This window comes from Bos taurus, chromosome 20 (genome assembly GCF_002263795.3).
Source record: "Bos taurus isolate L1 Dominette 01449 registration number 42190680 breed Hereford chromosome 20, ARS-UCD2.0, whole genome shotgun sequence".
NCBI classification, from domain to species: domain Eukaryota; kingdom Metazoa; phylum Chordata; class Mammalia; order Artiodactyla; family Bovidae; genus Bos; species Bos taurus.
In genome coordinates this window covers 71,232,424-71,251,142 of record NC_037347.1, presented here as the reverse complement: position 1 = coordinate 71,251,142, position 18,719 = coordinate 71,232,424, and the positions used below count along the sequence as shown (strand labels likewise).

General features: G+C 60.1%; 1 protein-coding gene and 1 long non-coding RNA gene across 2 annotated transcripts in view; one reads left to right on the top strand and one right to left on the bottom strand.

Moving 5' to 3' along the window:
• Positions 1–15,618, bottom strand: part of SLC12A7 (solute carrier family 12 member 7) — a 65,493-nt gene extending 49,875 nt beyond the window's left edge. Inside the window, exon 1 of the mRNA XM_024981553.2 lies at positions 15,373–15,618. Within this exon, the coding sequence (XP_024837321.1) occupies positions 15,373–15,565 (193 nt within the window). The 5' untranslated portion in view covers positions 15,566–15,618. The remainder of the gene's footprint in view (positions 1–15,372) is intronic.
• LOC112443023 (uncharacterized) lies at positions 13,870–18,081 on the top strand. The gene is made up of 4 exons (XR_009492022.1): positions 13,870–14,556; positions 14,715–14,864; positions 16,372–16,546; positions 16,701–18,081. It is a non-coding gene; the product is annotated as an uncharacterized lncRNA (long non-coding RNA).
• Positions 18,082–18,719: the final 638 nt, after the last annotated feature.

Genomic DNA, 18,719 nt, shown 5'->3' with positions numbered 1-18,719 from the left:
GGGACCTGGGCGACATCAGCTCAGAGTGAAAGAGAGAGAGGCTGGCGTGGGCCATCCAGCAAGCCCACGGGCAGGCGGGTCCTCCAGGCTGGCGGTCACCCTGGCTCCCCTGCTGTCTGTTAGGCAGGTCTCCCACAGGGGTGACGCCCCAGGCCCAGGCAACACCCCGCAGGTTGTGTGCTGGTGCCTGCAGCGGCAGGGACTTTGCTCTGGACTAAGTGCCACTCAGCAGGGCCAGCACTGTCCCTACATTTCCACCCTCCTGGGCCCCCTGGAGCTCACTCTGCTTCTACCGCAGGGCTGTCTACCCCACAGCCGTGGGGGCTACGTGCTCCCCTCCGGAAACCTAAAAACAAGCCAACGACAGAAGCATTTCAGTCCCGCTCCGCGTGGAGCCCCATCACTGGTGCAGAGACTCCAAGGGCAGGGCGGCCAGCTCACAGGCGACCACGGTGCTTGGCCCACGGCCTCTGCCACCGCCAGCCCAGAAGCCAAACCACAGCCTCAGCAGCGACGGGCCCTGGTAGTCACTGACGCGCCTTCCAGCTCAGGACCAACCACAGGGGGCCCAGGGCTCCTCTCACCAACCTGGGGGGACGCCCCCTCCCAGCCCCATCGGTTTCCCCGGCTGTAGCCGGGTCAGGACACCTGAGCCCCCCTCAGCTGGGATGCCCTCTCCCCTTCCCTCCCTCCCAAACGAGTGCCACAGCGGGGCCAACTCCCTCGCCCAGGGAGCTCCTCACTCCTGTGCACAGCAAAGCCTCTGTGCTGCTGTGCTTGGTGGACAGCGGCGGCCGAGGCCCTCTTCCTGCCAGCGGCCCTTGCAGCCAAGCCCCGCCTCCCGCCCTCTTCCGTTCGAGAGCATCCTTAGGACCCCAGGTCAGGGGCAGGGAGAGGAGGCCGGGCCCTGAGATCTGAGTTGTGGCTCCCGTGCCTGAACCAGGACCCCGCACACAGCAGGCAGCCCACCCCCAGCGGCATTTCTGAGACCAGCAGCATTTCCCACCCCGCACATCACCCACCCTGCCTTTAGGTTGGGATGATCCCCAGGTTGAGGCTTGTGAAGTCCAGGTAGACACTGCTCTGGGGAGAAGCCGGGGCACCATTCTCCACGTGGTGGCCCCGTGGCGCTGGGCACCTCTGCTACCTCGGGCAGTCCGAGGCCCTCCTGCCACCCTCGCCCACCTTGCTCATGTCCCCATGGCCCTGCCTGACCCGTTTGGACCTTCGGTGACCACTCCCAGCCTCTGGGGCCAGTGAAGTTGCCCCCAGGGTCAACCAGTTCAGTTCAGTTCTGTCCATGAGTCATGTCCGCCTTTTTGTGACCCCACGGGCTGCAGCGTGCCGGGCCTCCCTGTCCATCACCAGCTCCTGAACGTGTGGGGGCCCCTCAAGGACTGCAAGCTGCAGTGGGGCCACTCCCTTGTGGGGGGCTTCTCTTGATTCGAGGGCCTTCAAGGGGGACTCTCCTGCCAGCAGCCCCGGCCACACGGGAGCAGGGGTGGGGGGGAGCCCAGCCGCTGGCGGGCCGCACACTGCGGTCAAGTCTGCTCCGGGCAGTGGGCCCCAACTCAGGTCCCCGTTTCTGCGGGCTCCTCGGTCACCCCTCAGTCCACTACAGGACACGGCCATCCCCTCCGCAGGTGTCCAGAGCCACTTCCTCCTCCTCCTGGGGTAAGCAGACAGGGTGAGGGGAGGGTCCCCGGAGAGAGAACAAGGCTCTGGGGACAGAAGACAAGCCATTTGGGGCCTGAGCTGCTTTGTCCTGAAAGATGATGCTGTGAAAGTGCCGCACTCAATAGGCCAGCAAATTTGGAAAACTCAGCAGTGGCCACAGCACTGGAAAAGGTCAGTTTTCATTTCAATCCCAAAGAAAGGCAATGCCAAAGAATGCTCAAACTTCCGCACAATTGCACTCATCTCACATGCTAGTAAAGTAATGCTCAAAATTCTCCAAGCCAGGCTTCAGCAATACGTGAACCGTGAACTTCCTGATGTTCAAGCTGGTTTTAGGAAAGGCAGAGGAACCAGAGATCAAATTGCCAACATCCGCTGGATCATGGAAAAAGCAAGAGAGTTCCAGAAAAACATGCATTTCTGCTTTATTGACTATGCCAAAGCTTTTGACTGTGTGGATCACAATAAACTGTGGAAAATTCTGAAAGAGATGGGAATACCAGAACACCTGACCTGCCTCTTGAGAAATTTGTATGCAGGTCAGGAAGCAACAGTTAGAACTGGACATGGAACAACAGACTGGTTCCAAATAGGAAAAGGTGTACGTCAAGGCTGTATATTTTCACCCTGTTTATTTAACTTCTATGCAGAGTACATCATGAGAAACGCTGGACTGGAAGAAACACAAGCTGGAATCAAGATTGCCAGGAGAAATATCAATCACCTCAGATATGCAGATGACACCACCCTTATGGCAGAAAGTGAAGAGGAACTCAAGAGCCTCTTGATGAAAGTGAAAGAGGAGAGTGAAAAAGTTGGCTTAAAGCTCAACATTCAGAAAATGAAGGTTGTGGCATCTGGTCCCATCACTTCATGGGAAATAGATGGGGAAACAGTGGAAACAGTGTCAGACTTTATTTTTTCGGGCTCCAAAATCACTGCAGATGGTGACTGTAGCCATGAAATTAAAAGACGCTTACTCCTTGGAAGGAAAGTTATGACCAACCCAGATAGCATATTCAAAAGCAGAGACATTACTTTGCCAATAAAGTTCCGTCTAGTCAAGGCTATGGTTTTTCCTGTGGTCATGTATGGATGTGAGTTGGACTGTGAAGAAAGCTGAGTGCTGAAGAATTGACGCTTTTGAACTGTGGTGTTGGAGAAGACTCTTGAGAGTCCCTTGGACTGCAAGGAGATCCAACCAGTCCATCCTAAAGGAGATCAGCCCTGGGATTTCTTTGGAAGGAATGATGCTAAAGCTGAAACTCCAGTACTTTGGCCACCTCACGCGAAGAGTTGACTCATTGGAAAAGACTCTGATGCTGGGAGGGATTGGGGGCAGGAGGAGAAAGGGACGACAGAGGATGAGATGGCTGGATGGCATCACTGACTCGATGGACATGAGTCTGGGTGAACTCCGGGAGTTGGTGATGGACAGGGAGGCCTGGCATGCTGCGATTCATGGGGTCGCAAAGAGTCTGACACGACTGAGCGACTGAACTGCTTTGTCATTGAAGCCTGAAGGCAGGCTTGCCCTGGGACGGGTCTCAGTGATCAGTGATCTTCAGGGAAGGGAGAGAACAGGAACAAAGGGAAGAAACAATGGTTCAGCATAAAGCAGTCTGAGCCCCTCCCGAGGGCCCACCCTGGGGCAGGGAAGGATGGTGTTGACAGGGGTGACTTCCATCAGCTCAGGCCTGGTGTCTGTGGACTCTGCCCCAGTTCTAGGCTGAGTTCTTTGCTCAGGCCCCTTCATGAATGTGCCTGTGCCCTTAGTTTAAAGCACCCCCAGTCTCGTTGTTTGGGGGAGACCCCTGGGGTCCTCCTCACTTGCTGTAACACTATAACCTTCCTCTCCCACCCTGTGACTTTTTGCTCACACCCACCAAGAGGTTCCAGATGTTCAAGCTGGATTTAGAAAAGGCAGAGAAACCGGAGACCAAATTGCCAACATCCACTGGATCACAGAAAAAGCAAGAGAGTTCCAGAAAAAACATCTACTTCTGTTTTATTGACTGTGCCAAAGCCTTTGACTGTGTGGATCACACCAAACTGTGGAAACTTCTTCAAGAGATGGGAATACCAGACCACCTTACCTGTCTCCTGAGAAATCTGTATGCAGGTCAAGAAGCAACAGTTAGAACTGGACATGGAACAACAGACTGGTTCTAAATAGGGAAAGGAGTACATCAGGCTGTATATTGTAACCCTGCTTGCTTAGCTTATATGCAGAGTACATCATGCGAAATGCCGGGCTGTATCAGTAACCTCAGATATGCAGATGACACCACCCTTATGGCAGAAAGTGAAGAGGAACTAAAAAGCCTCTTGATTAAAGTGAAAGAGGAGAGTGAAAAAGTTGGCTTAAAGCTCAACATTCAGAAAACTAAGATCATGGCATCCGGTAGCATCACTTCATGGCAAATAGATGGGGAAACAATGGAAACAGTGACAGACTTTATTTTGGGGGGCTCCAAAATTTGGAAAACTCAGCAGTGGCCACAGCACTGGAAAAGGTCAGTTTTCATTTCAATCCCAAAGAAAGGCAATGCCAAAGAATGCTCAAACTACCGCACAATTGCACTCATCTCACACACTAGCAAAGTAATGCTCAAAATTCTCCAAGCCAGGCTTCAGCAATACGTGAACCATGAACTTCCTGATGTTCAAGCTGGTTTTAGGAAAGGCAGAGGAACCAGAGATCAAATTGCCAACATCTGCTGGATCATGGAAAAAGCAAGAGAGTTCCAGAAAAGCATCTATTTCTGCTTTATTGACTATGCCAAAGCCTTTGACTGTGTGGATCACAATAAACTATGGAAAATTCTGAAAGAGATGGGAATACCAGACCACCTGACCTGCCTCTTGAGAAACCTATATGCAGGTCAGGAAGCAACAGTTAGAACTGGACATGGAACAACAGACTGGTTCCAAATAGGAAAAGGAGTACGTCAAGGCTGCATATTGTTACCCTGCTTATTTAACTTATATGCAGAGTACATCATGAGAAACACTGGGCTGGAAGAAGCATAAGCTGGAATCAAGATTGCCAGGAGAAATATCAATCACCTCAGATATGCAGATGACACCACCCTTATGGCAGAAAGTGAAGAGGAACTCAAAAGCCTCTTGATGAAGGTGAAAGTGGAGAGTGAAAAAGTTGGCTTAAAGCTCAACATTCAGAAAATGAAGGTTGTGGCATCTGGTCCCATCACTTCATGGGAAATAGATGGGGAAACAGTGGAAACAGTGTCAGACTTTATTTTTTCAGGCTCCAAAATCACTGCAGATGGTGACTGTAGCCATGAAATTAAAAGACGCTTACTCCTTGGAAGGAAAGTTATGACCAACCCAGATAGCATATTCAAAAGCAGAGACATTACTTTGCCAACAAAGGTCCGTCTAGTCAAGGCTATGGTTTTTCCTGTGGTCATGTATGGATGTGAGTTGGACTGTGAAGAAAGCTGAGTGCTGAAGAATTGACGCTTTTGAACTGTGGTGTTGGAGAAGACTCTTGAGAGTCCCTTGGACTGCAAGGAGATCCAACCAGTCCATCCTAAAGGAGATCAGCCCTGGGATTTCTTTGGAAGGAATGATGCTAAAGCTGAAACTCCAGTACTTTGGCCACCTCGTGCGAAGAGTTGACTCATTGGAAAAGACTCTGATGCTGGGAGGGATTGGGGGCAGGAGGAGAAGGGGACGACAGAGGATGAGATGGCTGGATGGCATCACCAACTCGATGGACGTGAGTTTGAGTAAGCCCTGGGAGTTGGTGATGGGAGGCCTGGTGTGCTGCAGTCCATGGGGTCGCAAAGAGTTGGACACGACTGAGTGACTGAACTGAAAATCACAGCAGATGGTGATTGCAGCCATGAAATTAAAAGATGCTTGCTCCTTGGTAGAAAAGCTATGACCAGCCTAGACAGTATAATGAAAAGCAGAGACATTACTTTGCCAACAAAGGTCCGTCTAGTCAAGGCTATGGTTTTTCCAGTGGTCATGCATGGATGTGAGAGTAGGACTATTAAGAAAGCTGAGCACTGAAGAATTGATGCTTTTGAACTGTGGTGTTGGAGAAGCCTCTTGAGAGTCCCTTGGACTGCAAGGAGATCCACCCAGTCCCTCCTAAAGGACATCAGGTCTGGATGTTCATTGGAAGGACTGATGCTGAAGCTGAAACTCCAATAGTTGGGCCACCTCATGCAAAGAGTTGACTCATTGGAAAAGACTCTGATGCTGGGAAAGATTGAGGGCAGGAGGAGAAGGGGACGACATAGGATGAGATGGCTGGATGGCATCACTGACTTGATGGACGTGAGTCTGAGCAAGCTCCAGGAGTTGGTGATGGACAGGGAGGCCTGGCATGCTGCGGTTCATGGGGTCGCAGAGTCGGACACTAGGGAGCGACTGAACTGAACTGGCTGAACCCCAAGGCACCCCCGGCTTTGGGGTGACAGCGGGACCGCCCGTGAGGCCCTCAGGACGGTGGGTCTGGGGGGCCACGCGGGCTCCTGGGCGGCAGGGCGGGTGCTCGGGAGGGAGGCGGTCTGGGCTGGGCCTGCTGCCCCTGGGCTCCTCCAGCCCTGTGCTTGCGGTCGTGCCCCCGCGCCCAGCCACGCGTCCCGAGCAGCGGAGCACGTGAGGCCTCCTGGAGGGCAGCCATGCCGATGCCGCCCAGGGGGAGGCCCTGGCAGGTCCAGCGAGGCGGCGTCGGGCACGCCCAGGCTCCTCTGCACCCTCCCCGCCAGGGCCAGGGTGCACCTCAGACAAACCCGCCCAGCCCCACGGGCGCCCCTCGAGAGCGGGGTCTTGTGGGTGCTGAGACCTGTAACCACAGCGGGTGGCCTGACTCAGAAACATCCGCTCGGCTCTGGGGCTGGAGGCTCGCGTGGGGCCTGGGCTGGGGGCAGTATGCGTCCTGCCTCGACCAGCGTCTGAGGCTGCAGGTGGTCAGCCTCTGTCCCCGTCTTCTGCATGCCCATCTCCTCCCCTCCATGTCTCTTCAGGACACTCATCTTGGAGCCAGGGCCCTCAGCGAAGCCAGGATGACCTCGTCATCTCCAGACCCTGAATCACGTCTGGAGAGAGCCTTTTTCCAGGAAGATACCAGGGGTCAGGGCAAGGATGTGTCTTTAGGGATCACCATTCAGCCCATGAGTGGCATCAAACCTGGGCCCCCCACCCCACCACGTGCCTATAACAGGGGCTGTGGGCCACACACGTGGGGCGGGCAGTGCAGGACGCGGTGCCCAGAGCCCCCAGCCCCCACCAAGGGCGCACAGCCCGTGGAGATTGCACAGCGAGGCCTGGCCCGTCCAGCAGACAAGGCTGCTCTGTGAGGTGGTCTGCCTTCCAGATGGGCCGCGTGGCCGTGCCAGACAGATGTGGGCAGCCAGGCTCCACATCTGCGACCCAACTCCAGGCCTGCGTGTCTTACGAACATCTGTGAGCCCCCCACCCCGCCGTCCTAGCCCCCCACGTTCTGACACCTTCGCAGCCTGCCCTAAAACAGCATTTCCAGGGGTACCTGGGTACACACTCCAGGCCTCCAGACACTGCACCGTGGCTGGGAATGTCCTCGCCTCAGCACATCGAGGTCGGTGGGCACAGACCCCCCTCCCGAGCCAGGCTGGTTCAGGCTGAGAGCCTCACGGCTCCCCTGCAGTGCTCAGCAACCCCCCAAGACCCAAGGGGCCCCCACGCCCGTCAGACTGGGAAACCCTGCAGGGCCACGAGCCCCAGCCTGTGTTCACAGGTCAGGACTCCAAGGAGGGCGTGCGGTAGAGCAGCATCCGGGGCCTGGGGACCCCTCCCTGCGGGCCAACGGAACGCCCTAGTCCACAGGAGGGCGGGGTCTCTCGTGCAGGCTGCAGGGCAGGACCCAGGCCCCTAGGACCCTGCAGCCCCCGACCTGCATGGGCTCGGATGGGTACCTCCTGAGGAAGGTGGCCCTGGCATTGGCTGGCTCCACCCAGCACTGGGGTCCTCTTGACCACCGTCTGGGTAGTGGCCACATCTGTGGGTGGTCGCCCTCAGCTCACTAACAGCCCTGGGCGGGTGGGCACAGGCGTTCAGGCTGGAGGCGGGTGGCTGGCATTACCTGCAGGCTCCACGGCCCCGCACCCCTGGGAGGCGTCCTTCTGTAAACGGGACGCGGGCCCCGTGCGCCCGGCACAGTCTTGCTCAGCGTCGCAGTGCCGCCTGCTCTGCTCGTGAGTCCAGGGGGACGGGAGTGCCTGCGTCTCCAGGCAACGAGGACAGGAGCCGGCCCTGGGGAGGGGTCAGGTGGCGGGGAAGAGGGGGCAGGAGGCTTGGTGCGGGTAAGGCAGTCCACAGACACCCGGCCGCAGGGCCCCCGCTCCCCGTGGCCACCAGAGTGCCCTGTGGGGAGGCGGGGGAGCCACCTGGGGGCTGAGGGCAGCACAGAGCCGGGGGCACTGGGCAGGGTCCGCGGGGAGGTAGCCCCTCTGTGTCTCTGTGTCCCGAGCTCCCCTTCTCATAAGGACAGCCGGGATGAAGCCACCCTAGTGACTGCATCCACCTTAATCGCCGTCTCCAAACGCAGTCATGTTCTGAGGTCCTGGGGGGTCAGGACCCAGGCGGAGGAACACTGGGGACAGCAGCCAGGCCGGCCCACTCGTCGGTCATCACAGAGTCCCGGCACGTCCACCACCCACCGCCCGCTCCACAGGCGGTCGTCCGGCGGGCCCTGCCTGGTCCCTCCCCTGCGGCATCCCCAGCGCCCAGACCATTCGGCTCAGCAGCCGCAGAGCACGCAGTTAAGTTTCACGTTAAACTAATTAAACATTTAAAAACTAAATCCTGTTCCAGGGTTGCACTGGCCACGTTTCAAGGGGTCAGCGGGCCCCTTCCCCACCCCTTCTCTGTGCACACTTTCCCGTCTCCTTATCTTCCTGTTTCTCCGTCTCGCTCTGTCCCCCAACCCCAGGCTGAAGTTACCGCCCAGGGTGCTGCCAACTGACCCACCCCCACGAGCCCCGTCCCTCCGCAGCCCACACTCTGCCCTTTCGATGCGTGTGGAGCTCAGTGCAGACAAACCAGCTGAACGTCGAGAGAGGAGAATGGACTTTACCCGCCCGTTCCCCCCACGGGGTGGCCGCCGGATCCTGGGCGCCTGCTTGCGAGGCCAACAGGGGCCGAGGAGGCTGTGGCCCTGTGCCGGCTCCCCTGAGGCCTGGGGTGTGACCCGCCTGTGCAGGGCAGGGCTGGGGACCCTCCAGACCCCAAGAAGTCCCCCTGGAAGGGGGCGGCCCCCACAGCCCGGGAGGTGAGCCCACGAGACGCCAGAACGTCCCAAGCACCCCCTCAAAGAAAGCCAGAGCAGCCCCGAGCTGTGCTGTGGGTGAACCTCCCCGACTCGTGGCCTCTTCTACCCCAGGGCCCCCTGCTCCCTGAGCTCAGGGCAGGGAGTCAGGGAGGCTGGCACCACACCCTGCCTCCACTGAGGCTGCCAGAAAGCACCCACCAGCCCCACAGACAGAAGGAAAGAGGGCGGCCGGACGGCGGGAGGGGAGGGCTGCCCGGCTCTGAGCCCATCACAGGGCCCTTGTTGCCACACACATGCACACACAGGCACATACGCACCCTCGTGCCCACAGACACACACACAGACTGTTCACACAGACACACGCGCACACACACAGGCAGGCTCCCTGCCCGTGGCCAAGACACAGTGCGGAAGTCAGCGCCGGGCCCTGCCTGCCGGGTCCTGCCTCGAGCGCCTGCACCCAGGCCCCTAGAGGGCATGAGGCTCAGCCCACCCCAGCTCTGACCCAGGAGGTTTGCTGCACCCAGGGCAGAAGTGCAGGCGGCTCCCACCCCACCCTGAGCAGAGGACAGATGACAGCAGAGGCTGTGAGGAAGGGCGAGGAAGCCACGAGGCCAGGAGCACGCAGGGCCCACCCGCCCTTCCCTCTGACAGACCCGAGCTCCCGGGTCTGTGCTGAGGACCGCCAGTGCAGGAGGGGGAGTCCGGTCTGTGCCCCCAGCTGAGGGCAGCCTTGAGATCCCCGCACATCCAGAGAGGAGGGCCCTGGGCGGGCAGGGAGGCTGGGGGCACGCCGCCCCTTCCCACCAGGGGCAGAGGCAGAGCCAGGGGCAGCAGCATGGCTGGGCCGTCCTGACCTGCGCCCACCCCTCCAGGACGGGAAGGGCCTCACGGGGAGTGCTTTGAGACAGGAAGGCCCGTGGACAAACACACTCTTGTGAGAGGCCTGAACGCGCACCTGCAGAGAGCAATTTAGATTAAAAAGGACCACTCCTGGGAAGGCCTCGCGGTGTGAATTGAGTTAATCAATCTGGCCTCTCCCGGAAGATGGAAGACGGGAGACCAGGGTTCTCTGGGCGGAACGGAGCCTGGGGAAGAACTTACTTTTCCTGTCTGCCCGGCCCTTCTGTATTTCCACTTTGGGGGTGTTTTGTTGTCTTGTAAAACCTCTATGGCAGGAAGCAGCATTTTCAGCCATTTTAATATGCACAGCTCAGCGGCGTTAAGGACAGTCACGCTGCTGTGTGAACACCGCCCCACCACCCCCAGAACTCTCTGGTCTCCCCAAGGGAAGCCCTGTCCTCAGCATCGCTGAACCCCCTCTCCCGCCCCAGCCCCCAGCCTCACCTCTCTGCTTTCTGTCCCCGAGACCGGGCTGCTCGGGGGCCTCACAGAGGGAGAGTCCGGCAAGCTGTCCCTTCTGTGTCTGGCTCAGCTCACTGAGCACAAAGCCCTCACAGCTCGCCTGCGCTGTCGCGGAGGCCAGAGCGTCCTCCCGTTCCAGCTGGAGCCCCATTCTCTCTTGCGTGCGCACCACGGCTGTGGATCCGCCAATCCAGCGATGGCACCGGGATGTTTCCACGCCGCCGCTGTGAACTCAGGTGCTCGGAGTCCGTTCAGGCTCCTGCTTTCAGTTCCACTGGGTCCACAGCCAGGAGTGGGACCTCTGAGTCAGGCAGTAGCTCTGATTAGTTTTTTGAGGAATCGCCAGGCCGTTTTCCGCAAGGGCTGCACGTTTTCCGCTTTCATCGGCCGTGCACAGGCACTGCTACTTCCACATCCTCGCCGACACTTGTGATTGTCTGGGTTTTTTAATAGCCATTCAGATGGGTAAGAAGTGGCATCTCGTGGTTTTGATTTGCGTCTCCCTGATAACCAGTGCAGCTGAGCATCTTTCCACATGCTTACTGGCCATTCATATGTCTTCTTTGGAGAGATGACTTTCAGACCTTTGCCCGTTTTTTAGTGATTGGATTTTGTTGCTATTGTTGAGTTGTGGGTGTCCTTTATATATTGTGGATATTAATCCCTCATCAGACGTACGAGTTGCAGGCACCTCCTCCCACCTGTCGGTTGTCTTTTGACAGTGTCCGTTCATGCCCCATGTTCGTAGTCACCCCTCCAATCACTATACTGGGCCAAGAGTCAACCCTGTGGACACACCTCTGGAGTGCCAGCCCAGGCCTGTTTGGGGCCACAGCCCTGCTCACGGGGACAGAGGCCAGGTGGGAGGCGGAGGGCAGGGAGCCAGAGGCCAGGTGGGCACTACCCACAGGGTGCAGGAGGGCAGCCTGAAGTGGGCGGCCACAGGGGCCCCGGGGCAGAGCTGGCCTGTGCGCGCAGCCGCCAGTGGGTAAAGGGCGTCCCATGGCCACCGATAGAGACCCCCTTGTGCCTATTTGCGGTGTGAGCTGGCACGTGCGGGGTGGGCAGAGAGGGCCCACCCAGGGCATCGGGGGCCGGGGCCCCACCGTGCCACCTGACACAGGTCCTGGCTCTCAGGAGCTAAAGCTTCTATTTAAAGAGAAGCTTGATGTGTAAAGGGAGCTGGTGCCTCAGAACTAACCCCCTGCCCGGCCCCAGCCCCGGAAAAGAAGCCGAGATGAATGTTCTGTAGCAAAGAAGGGAAGCCAGGGACGCGCTGTGGGTGGTTTAAGCTGCAGGAGGAATCCTCCCCCAGCTCCCACAGGGGCCCATACACAACACAGACACACACAGACAGACACACAGACACACACAGACACACACAGACACAAACACACACAGACATCAGCATTAGACACGCTCAGACACACACACAGACACACACAGACACAAACACACACAGACATCAGCATTAGACACACTCAGACACACACACAGACAACACACAGACACACACAGACACACACATACTAGACCCACAGACACACAGACACACACAGACTAGACACACAGACAACACACACACAGACATACTAGACACACAGATACACACACACAGACACACACAGACATTAGACACACACCAGCACACAGACACACAGACACAAGCACACACAGTGGCACACGTGAACATTAGATGTGCGTGAACACACACACACACACAGAAACAGCACAAACACACTCGCTCGAGTGCTCAGAGCGAGAGGCCCGCACTTCCCTCCGCCAGGCGTAACCCCGGGAGCCTGCAGGACTCGCGTCTCACCAGCATAACACCCTGTCTCCAAAAGGACCCGGAGGGCCAAACCCTGATCAGGGTGGAGGTGGGGCGATGCTGGGGGGACGGTCCCCTGACGTGGGAAGCCAGTCTCCCCGCCCCGCCCCGGCATCTCCAAGGGCACAGGGCAGGGCTGCCCACAAGGCGGGCAGACAAGGGGGCTGACCTCCCCAGAGCCCCTCAGCCTCAGGCCCCTGGGCACCTCCCACTCCCAGGCCAGCACACCCGCCCAGGCCAGCAGCAGGAGGGCCGGAGGCCCAGAGCAGGCAAGCAGAGGTCGAGCCCACGCTGTGGGCACCGCTGAGACCCTGGCAGAGGCCCTGCCGCCCCCTCACCTGCCTCCTCCCAGGGCGGCCGTGCAGCTGATGCTGTGGTGCCCGCCTCCCCAGGCCCAGGGCAGGCCCAATCAGGCCACATCGCTGAGCTCCCGCTGCCCAGATGGACAGGCTGGCGGGTGGTCCTCAAAGTCCCTTGGGCAGGCAGGCCCCACCAGCCCAGCGGGAGGCCCCTCCCGGAAGTGACGGAAGTGACAGGCGCTGTCCACTGGCCCTGAGAGGCAGGGCCTGGCCCCCGCTTCTAGAACCTTCTGCTCAGGGCCTGTTTCAAGGGCAGCCCGCCTCGGGCCACAGAGACACCGAGGTGGCCGGGGGTGGTCTGGCCTCTGAGAGGCGGGGCCTCTGAGTGGTGTGACCCTCAGGGTGGGGACACAAGGAGGAGGGTAGGGGAAGCGAGGTGTCTGGAAAGCCCACCGATCCCACCGGAGGGCCTGCCCTGGGGCCTCTCTGCAGCACCCCTCTCCCGGGAAGTCCCCACGCTCACTGCCGGCCGGGTCCTCCCCGACCACCCGCGACCCTGCCCACCCCCAGGGCCCCTCCCGGGCGAGCTGCGTGGCCTCCTACCCGCCCTGCGCGCGGGACCAAGTCGGTGACCAGACCGCCCAGTGGCTCCTCCAGTTGGTCATCAGTGGCCGGGAGGCCAGGGAGGGCTCCCGATATGGCCTCGGCCTGGGCCCTGCCGTGAGGAGGCGCCCCTGGGTCACCCCACCACCTGTGGGTGACGGGCAGCTCAGGACAGGTGCCCTCCGAGCGCTCCCTGGCTCAGCCCCAGGCACACTGGTGAGACCCGCACTTGCTGCTTTCAACTTAGTCTGCGTTGTCTTCTTAATGGCAGCGTCAAATAATAGGTCCTTTGTTCTCGTCCAGTGGGAACGACAGAAAATCGTTGGATTGATCCTTGGCGGCGCTGTGCCCGTGAACTCCCGTACCACTGGAGCCTGGCTGTCTATCGGCTGGGTAGCCAGGCAGTGGCCCCAGACTCAGCGCGGTTTCTACCCCTGAGGGCTGGACGCTGAATGGGTGGGGGCGGGGGGCGGCAGGGAGCCTGAGCCCAGACAGCTGCCCCACAAGAAGAGGTGGGTGGGGGCGGTCCTGGAGTCAGGGGTCCCCGTTCTCACACCTGCAACGTAGAGGACGCAGGGCAGTGCCCTTCCTGCACGTGAGTGTGAGCACAGAGACAGCAGGAGGCCAGCGGAGGGCGTCCCCAGGGGCACAGGCCAGCACAGTGGGCGCCGAGGGCGTCACAGCGGGTGCCGAGGGTCGGCATCACAGAGGGTGCAAAGGGCATCACAGAGGGCGCCGAGGGTGGGCATCACAGAGGGTGCAAAGGGCATCACAGAGGGTGCCAAGGGTCGGCATCACAGAGGGCGCAAAGGGCATCACAGAGGGCGCAAAGGGCACATCACAGAGGGCGCCGAGGGTGGGCATCACAGAGGGTGTAAAGGGCATCACAGAGGGTGCAAAGGGCACATCACAGAGGGCGCCAAGGGTGGGCATCACAGAGGGTGCAAAGGGCATCACAGAGGGTGCCAAGGGTCAGCATCACAGAGGGCGCAAAGGGCATCACAGAGGGCGCAAAGGGCACATCACAGAGGGCGCCGAGGGTGGGCATCACAGAGGGCGCAAAGGGCATCACAGTGGGTGCCGAGGGTCGGCATCACAGAGGGCGCAAAGGGCATCACAGAGGGTGCTGAGGGTGGGCATCACAGAGGGCGCAAAGGGCATCACAGAGGGCGCAAAGGGCAACAAGGCGCGGGGCAGGTCGCGTCCCCCTGCTGGGCCCTGCCGCGTGGGAGAGCAGCCCCACGCGGGACGGCGCCCATCGGGGTCCAGCCAACAGGCCAGGCTGAGGCCCCTTGGCCCAGGCCGAGGCTGTGTCGGGAGCCCTCCCTGGGCAGGGGTCCATGGGGAGCCTGCTGCTGAGCCTCTCGCTGCCACGGCCCCAGAACGTGCACCCCTCTACCTCGGTTCCCCAGAAGGGATGCAGGCCGGCACGACACCCCAGAAATACGGAGTGGCTCTGATGCGCACCGCTCAGCGCTCACAGGAGACTCAGGGTCTGCGGGAGCCGGGAGGCCCCTCGGAGGGAGCGGGGAGGCCCCTCGGAGGGAGCGGGGAGGCCCCTCGGAGGTGGGGAGGACCCCTCTGGTTCTGGGGTTGAGGCTGCGTGCAGGTCAGTCATCAGGTGCCCACGCACCCCCCACCCCCACCCCAGAGCCCAGGAAATGGCTCCCGGCGGAGAGCGGGACTGGAGACCCAGTGGCCTGACCAGTGTCCGATGAACCAGCCCTCCGAGCAGACGGGGCGGCCACAGGTGCCTGCGCCCTCGGACGCCCTCGCCCTCGTCCGGGTCTGGAGGCTGAAGGTGAGGCGCAGGCAGGGGGTCAGGAATGAAAGGCAGGGGTGGGGGAACTGGGGAGGAGGCAGCGGGGACGCGGGCGCGGCTGGCGGTCCTCCAAGCACCTCAGGCTGCGGAGGGGCCAGCGTGTGCTTGGTGGTCCCCGAGTCCCCGCCCCTACACACCACAGCTGAGTTGGCCTGGACCCTGCACTCCCAGAGCGGTGCTGTCACTAGGAGCCTGGGGCTGTCGCCAGCCAGTCCCCAGGGACAGCGGCCCAGGACGGATTCCTGTCCGGAGCCCCGCGACAGGCAGGGGGACCGTGATGAGGGGCGCTCAGCCAAGGCCCTCCCCCGTCCTCCCCCCGGGGAGCAAGGCAGACGGGCGCACCAGGTGAACCCCAGTTCGACACCACGCAACCACCCGCGGCGGCCCCGAGGTCAGCGCCCCGGAGTCCTCCCGCCGGATCCACGGCGCCGGCCCGGCCCTGCGCCCCGGACGCGGAGGAAGCGGCGCCCCGAGGGGGCGCACCTACCGTAGTAGCGGCTCGGCTCGCGGCAGTAGCGCAAGATGGGCAGCGCGTCCACCGCCGGCGGCTCCGGGGAGGGTGCGGGGTCCGCGTCGGGGCCCCGGCCGGAGCTGCAGCTCTGACCGCCGCCGCCCCCGGGCCTGGGCCCCGCGTCCCCCGCCCCGCCCGCCGCGGGGGTCACCACAAAGCGCTGGGACATGGTGGCCCCAGCGGCAGCCCCGGCAGCCCCGGCCTCCGGGTGCGGGCGCTGCGAAGGCGGCGAGGACGCGGGCGGGGCCCGGTGTGGGGAGGGCGGGGAGGAGCGGGGCCTGGAGGGGCGGGGCCGGACGGGCTGCACCCGAGAGGCCAATGGACCCTGAGCCCCTGGGACCTAGGCCGGCGCGGGCGTGGGCGCCCGGGGCGCAGAGAGGGACGCGGGCACCGCGGAAAGCCGTCGGGCCGTGGGCAGAGGCTGTGCCCACCTTCGCAGAGCGCCCCTTAGCTCCCCAAGACGCTGAAACCTTGCTCTGGAAGCCAGTACTGTCTCTTCAGGAGAGCGCAGCCGTGGGGTCTCCTTGCAAAACCCCGGAGACCCCGCCCCAGGCGCCAGGGCTGGTCTGGGGAGAGACAGGCCAGGGACGCTGGAGGTCCGGCTTTGGTGTGGGGAGTGCGGCCACCCCCTGAAGCAGCCTGGGGACCTTGAGAATGCCCACTGAGGGTCAGGACCAAGACTCCCCAGTGACCGAGGGTAGAGGCCTCCCACGGGGAGACTCTGGGGGCTAGGGGCCCTGGCCTGGCATTTCCCACCCCCCACTCTGGCCTCTTGGCCACCTGGGTCTAGTCATTCAGCCCAGGAGGTCAGGCAGATGGCTTCCCTCAGAATTCTACCTGGCAGAAGCCCCGGGAGGGCAGGAGGGCTAAGGTGGGGCTGGGGAGGCAAGGGGGCCCTGGGCAAGAACCAGCCACCTCTGTCCCCGGGTTTCCACGGCAGGGCCCCCAGGGGTGCCCGGTTTGCTTTCCCTCCAGCCTCAGGTTCACCCCCCTCGCACCTCACTCCTGTGCAGCACTTCACTCATTCATCCATTCCCTGAATGTGTACTGGTGCCTAGCAGAGCCCAGCCCTGGGATGACGCAAGGAGGCCGGAGTCCCTGCAGCTCTGAAGCCTGAGTTCCATATGAGAGGCCGCGACAAGAGCTCTGAGTAAGAGACACAAAGAGAAGGGGTCTGGGGGTGAGATTTTAAGTGGGATGTTGGAGCAGTGCCAGAAGGTGGTGACATTTAAGCAGTGACTTGAAGGTGGTGGGTGTTCAGCAGTGCAATAGTTTCCTTTCATTCACCTCTTGATCCATCATAGCTGCTCCTGGTCCAGCCCTCACATTTGTATTCCAGTAGTGGAGGGAAGAAACAGTGGAAGGGACAATCAGCACCCCTCCCCAGAACGTGGCCCAGAAATCAGACACCACACCGTTAGCCAGAATGTGGTCATGTGGCCACACCTGCCTGTTGAGAAGACTGGGACAGGGACCTGCCAACGTTTGGAGCTCTGCTAACGAGGGAAGATGAGAAGTTAGGGTTAGAGGCCCCCAGAGCACAGGGGGACAGGTGGAGAGCTGTGGGTGAAGCCTCCCCTCTTGCACTCACCCTGTCGTTATCTCCCCCACCTCCAACCACATAGCAGCAGAGAGGGTGAGCAGAGCCCTGTACTCACAGCTGCAGGCACACCTGGCCTCTCCCATCTCTCTCCTGCTCACACTAGCAGGCACACCTGGCCTCTCCCATCTCTCTCCTGCTCACACTTACAGGCACACCTGGCCTCTCCCATCTCACTCCCGCTCACACCTGCAGGCACATCTGGACACTCCCATCTCACTCCCGCTCACACCTGCAGGCACACCTGGACACTCCCATCTCACTCCCGCTCACACCTGCAGACACACCTGGACACTCCCATCTCACTCCCGCTCACACCTGCAGGCACATCTGGACACTCCCATCTCTCTCCTGCTCACACCTGTAGGCACATCTGGACATTCCCATCTCACTCCCGCTCACACCTGCAGGCACACCTGGACACTCCCATCTCTCTCCTGCTCACACCTGCAGGCACACCCAGCCTCTCCCATCTCGTTCCTGCACAGCCTTCTTGGCTTTTGCTAGGTTCTCAGGAGGCCCTCCTGGCAGAAGTGGGGTTTCCACAGACCCTCTGTTCCCATGATTCACAGGACGGCAGTCCTGCCTCAGCACCCCCACCCCTGCTCTTCAGTATTCTCTAGGCCATTTTTGCCTTCAATCTTTTCCCCTCAAGACGAATATTTGAATCACTGTGGAAAGTTTTCCCCCAAGTGCCTTCATGTTTTGATTGAAAAAGCATTCACTCTAAAAGTAAATTTGCTGGAAACTGTCTTTAAAGTGTCTAATCTTTCCACCCAGGTCCCACAAGTCTTTCTCATTATATTAATTCACGCATGTTCACATTTTTTGTTGCTACTGTAATGGATCTTGTAATTATGCTGAAATGTAAAAACCAAAACAGGACAAACATTACTGGCTGTTGCATGTTTGTTTTGTGACCTGCCACCTCCCAGAACTCTAAATTCCATTATTCGCTTGTTTTCCCAGTTTCCTCTGTGGTTTGCAGGGATTTTTTTTTTTTTTTTTTTAACCTGTAAAGAATGATAGCTTTGTCTTTCTTTGTTGCTTTTACTTCTTCTGTTTTCGTCCCTCCTTTTGTTCTTATTTTGGAATTTTCTAGAAATTCTGGGGAAATATGAAATAACGCATTTTCCAGAACTGAAAAGGGAACAGCCCTGGAGGTCATCAGCAGTCCTCAGAAGCACCAAGCTGGGAAAGGACCACCGAGCCCTCCTCTGCCCTGACACTCCACCCTGAGACCAGAGGCGGCTATGGGCAGGCTCGACCCGGGAGGCCTTCTCTTCCCTCTGTCCGGGGCCCGTCAGGTGAGGGGCCCTCCCAGCCTCTGCCTGAGGACAGCCTGCGCCCCCACCCAGCCTTGCCTCTGCGGTGCCCACAGTGGCCTGGCCCAGCCAGGCTCCCTGTCTGTAGTCCTGGAAGTCTGGAAGACTCTGGGGCTGCGCTGACTTTGGCCAGTGGACCTCGGGTGAAGAGGCCCACTGCACCCCCAGGTCCTCGGCCCCGTGTGGGCAGGGGCTGCGCTCTGAGGATGAGCAGGGAAATGGAAACGGACAGTTGCAAAGCAGACGTTAACAGTGGCGTCCCGGCCATACAAGTGTGCTAGGGGAGCACGCACGCACCCGCAGCCTAGCTTCCAGAAGCCCGGTCTCGTGGCAGCGCTTGGGCTCTTCAGGGGACTCGAAAGACAAGTGTCGGAGTGGTTTGTGGACAGAAGGTGATG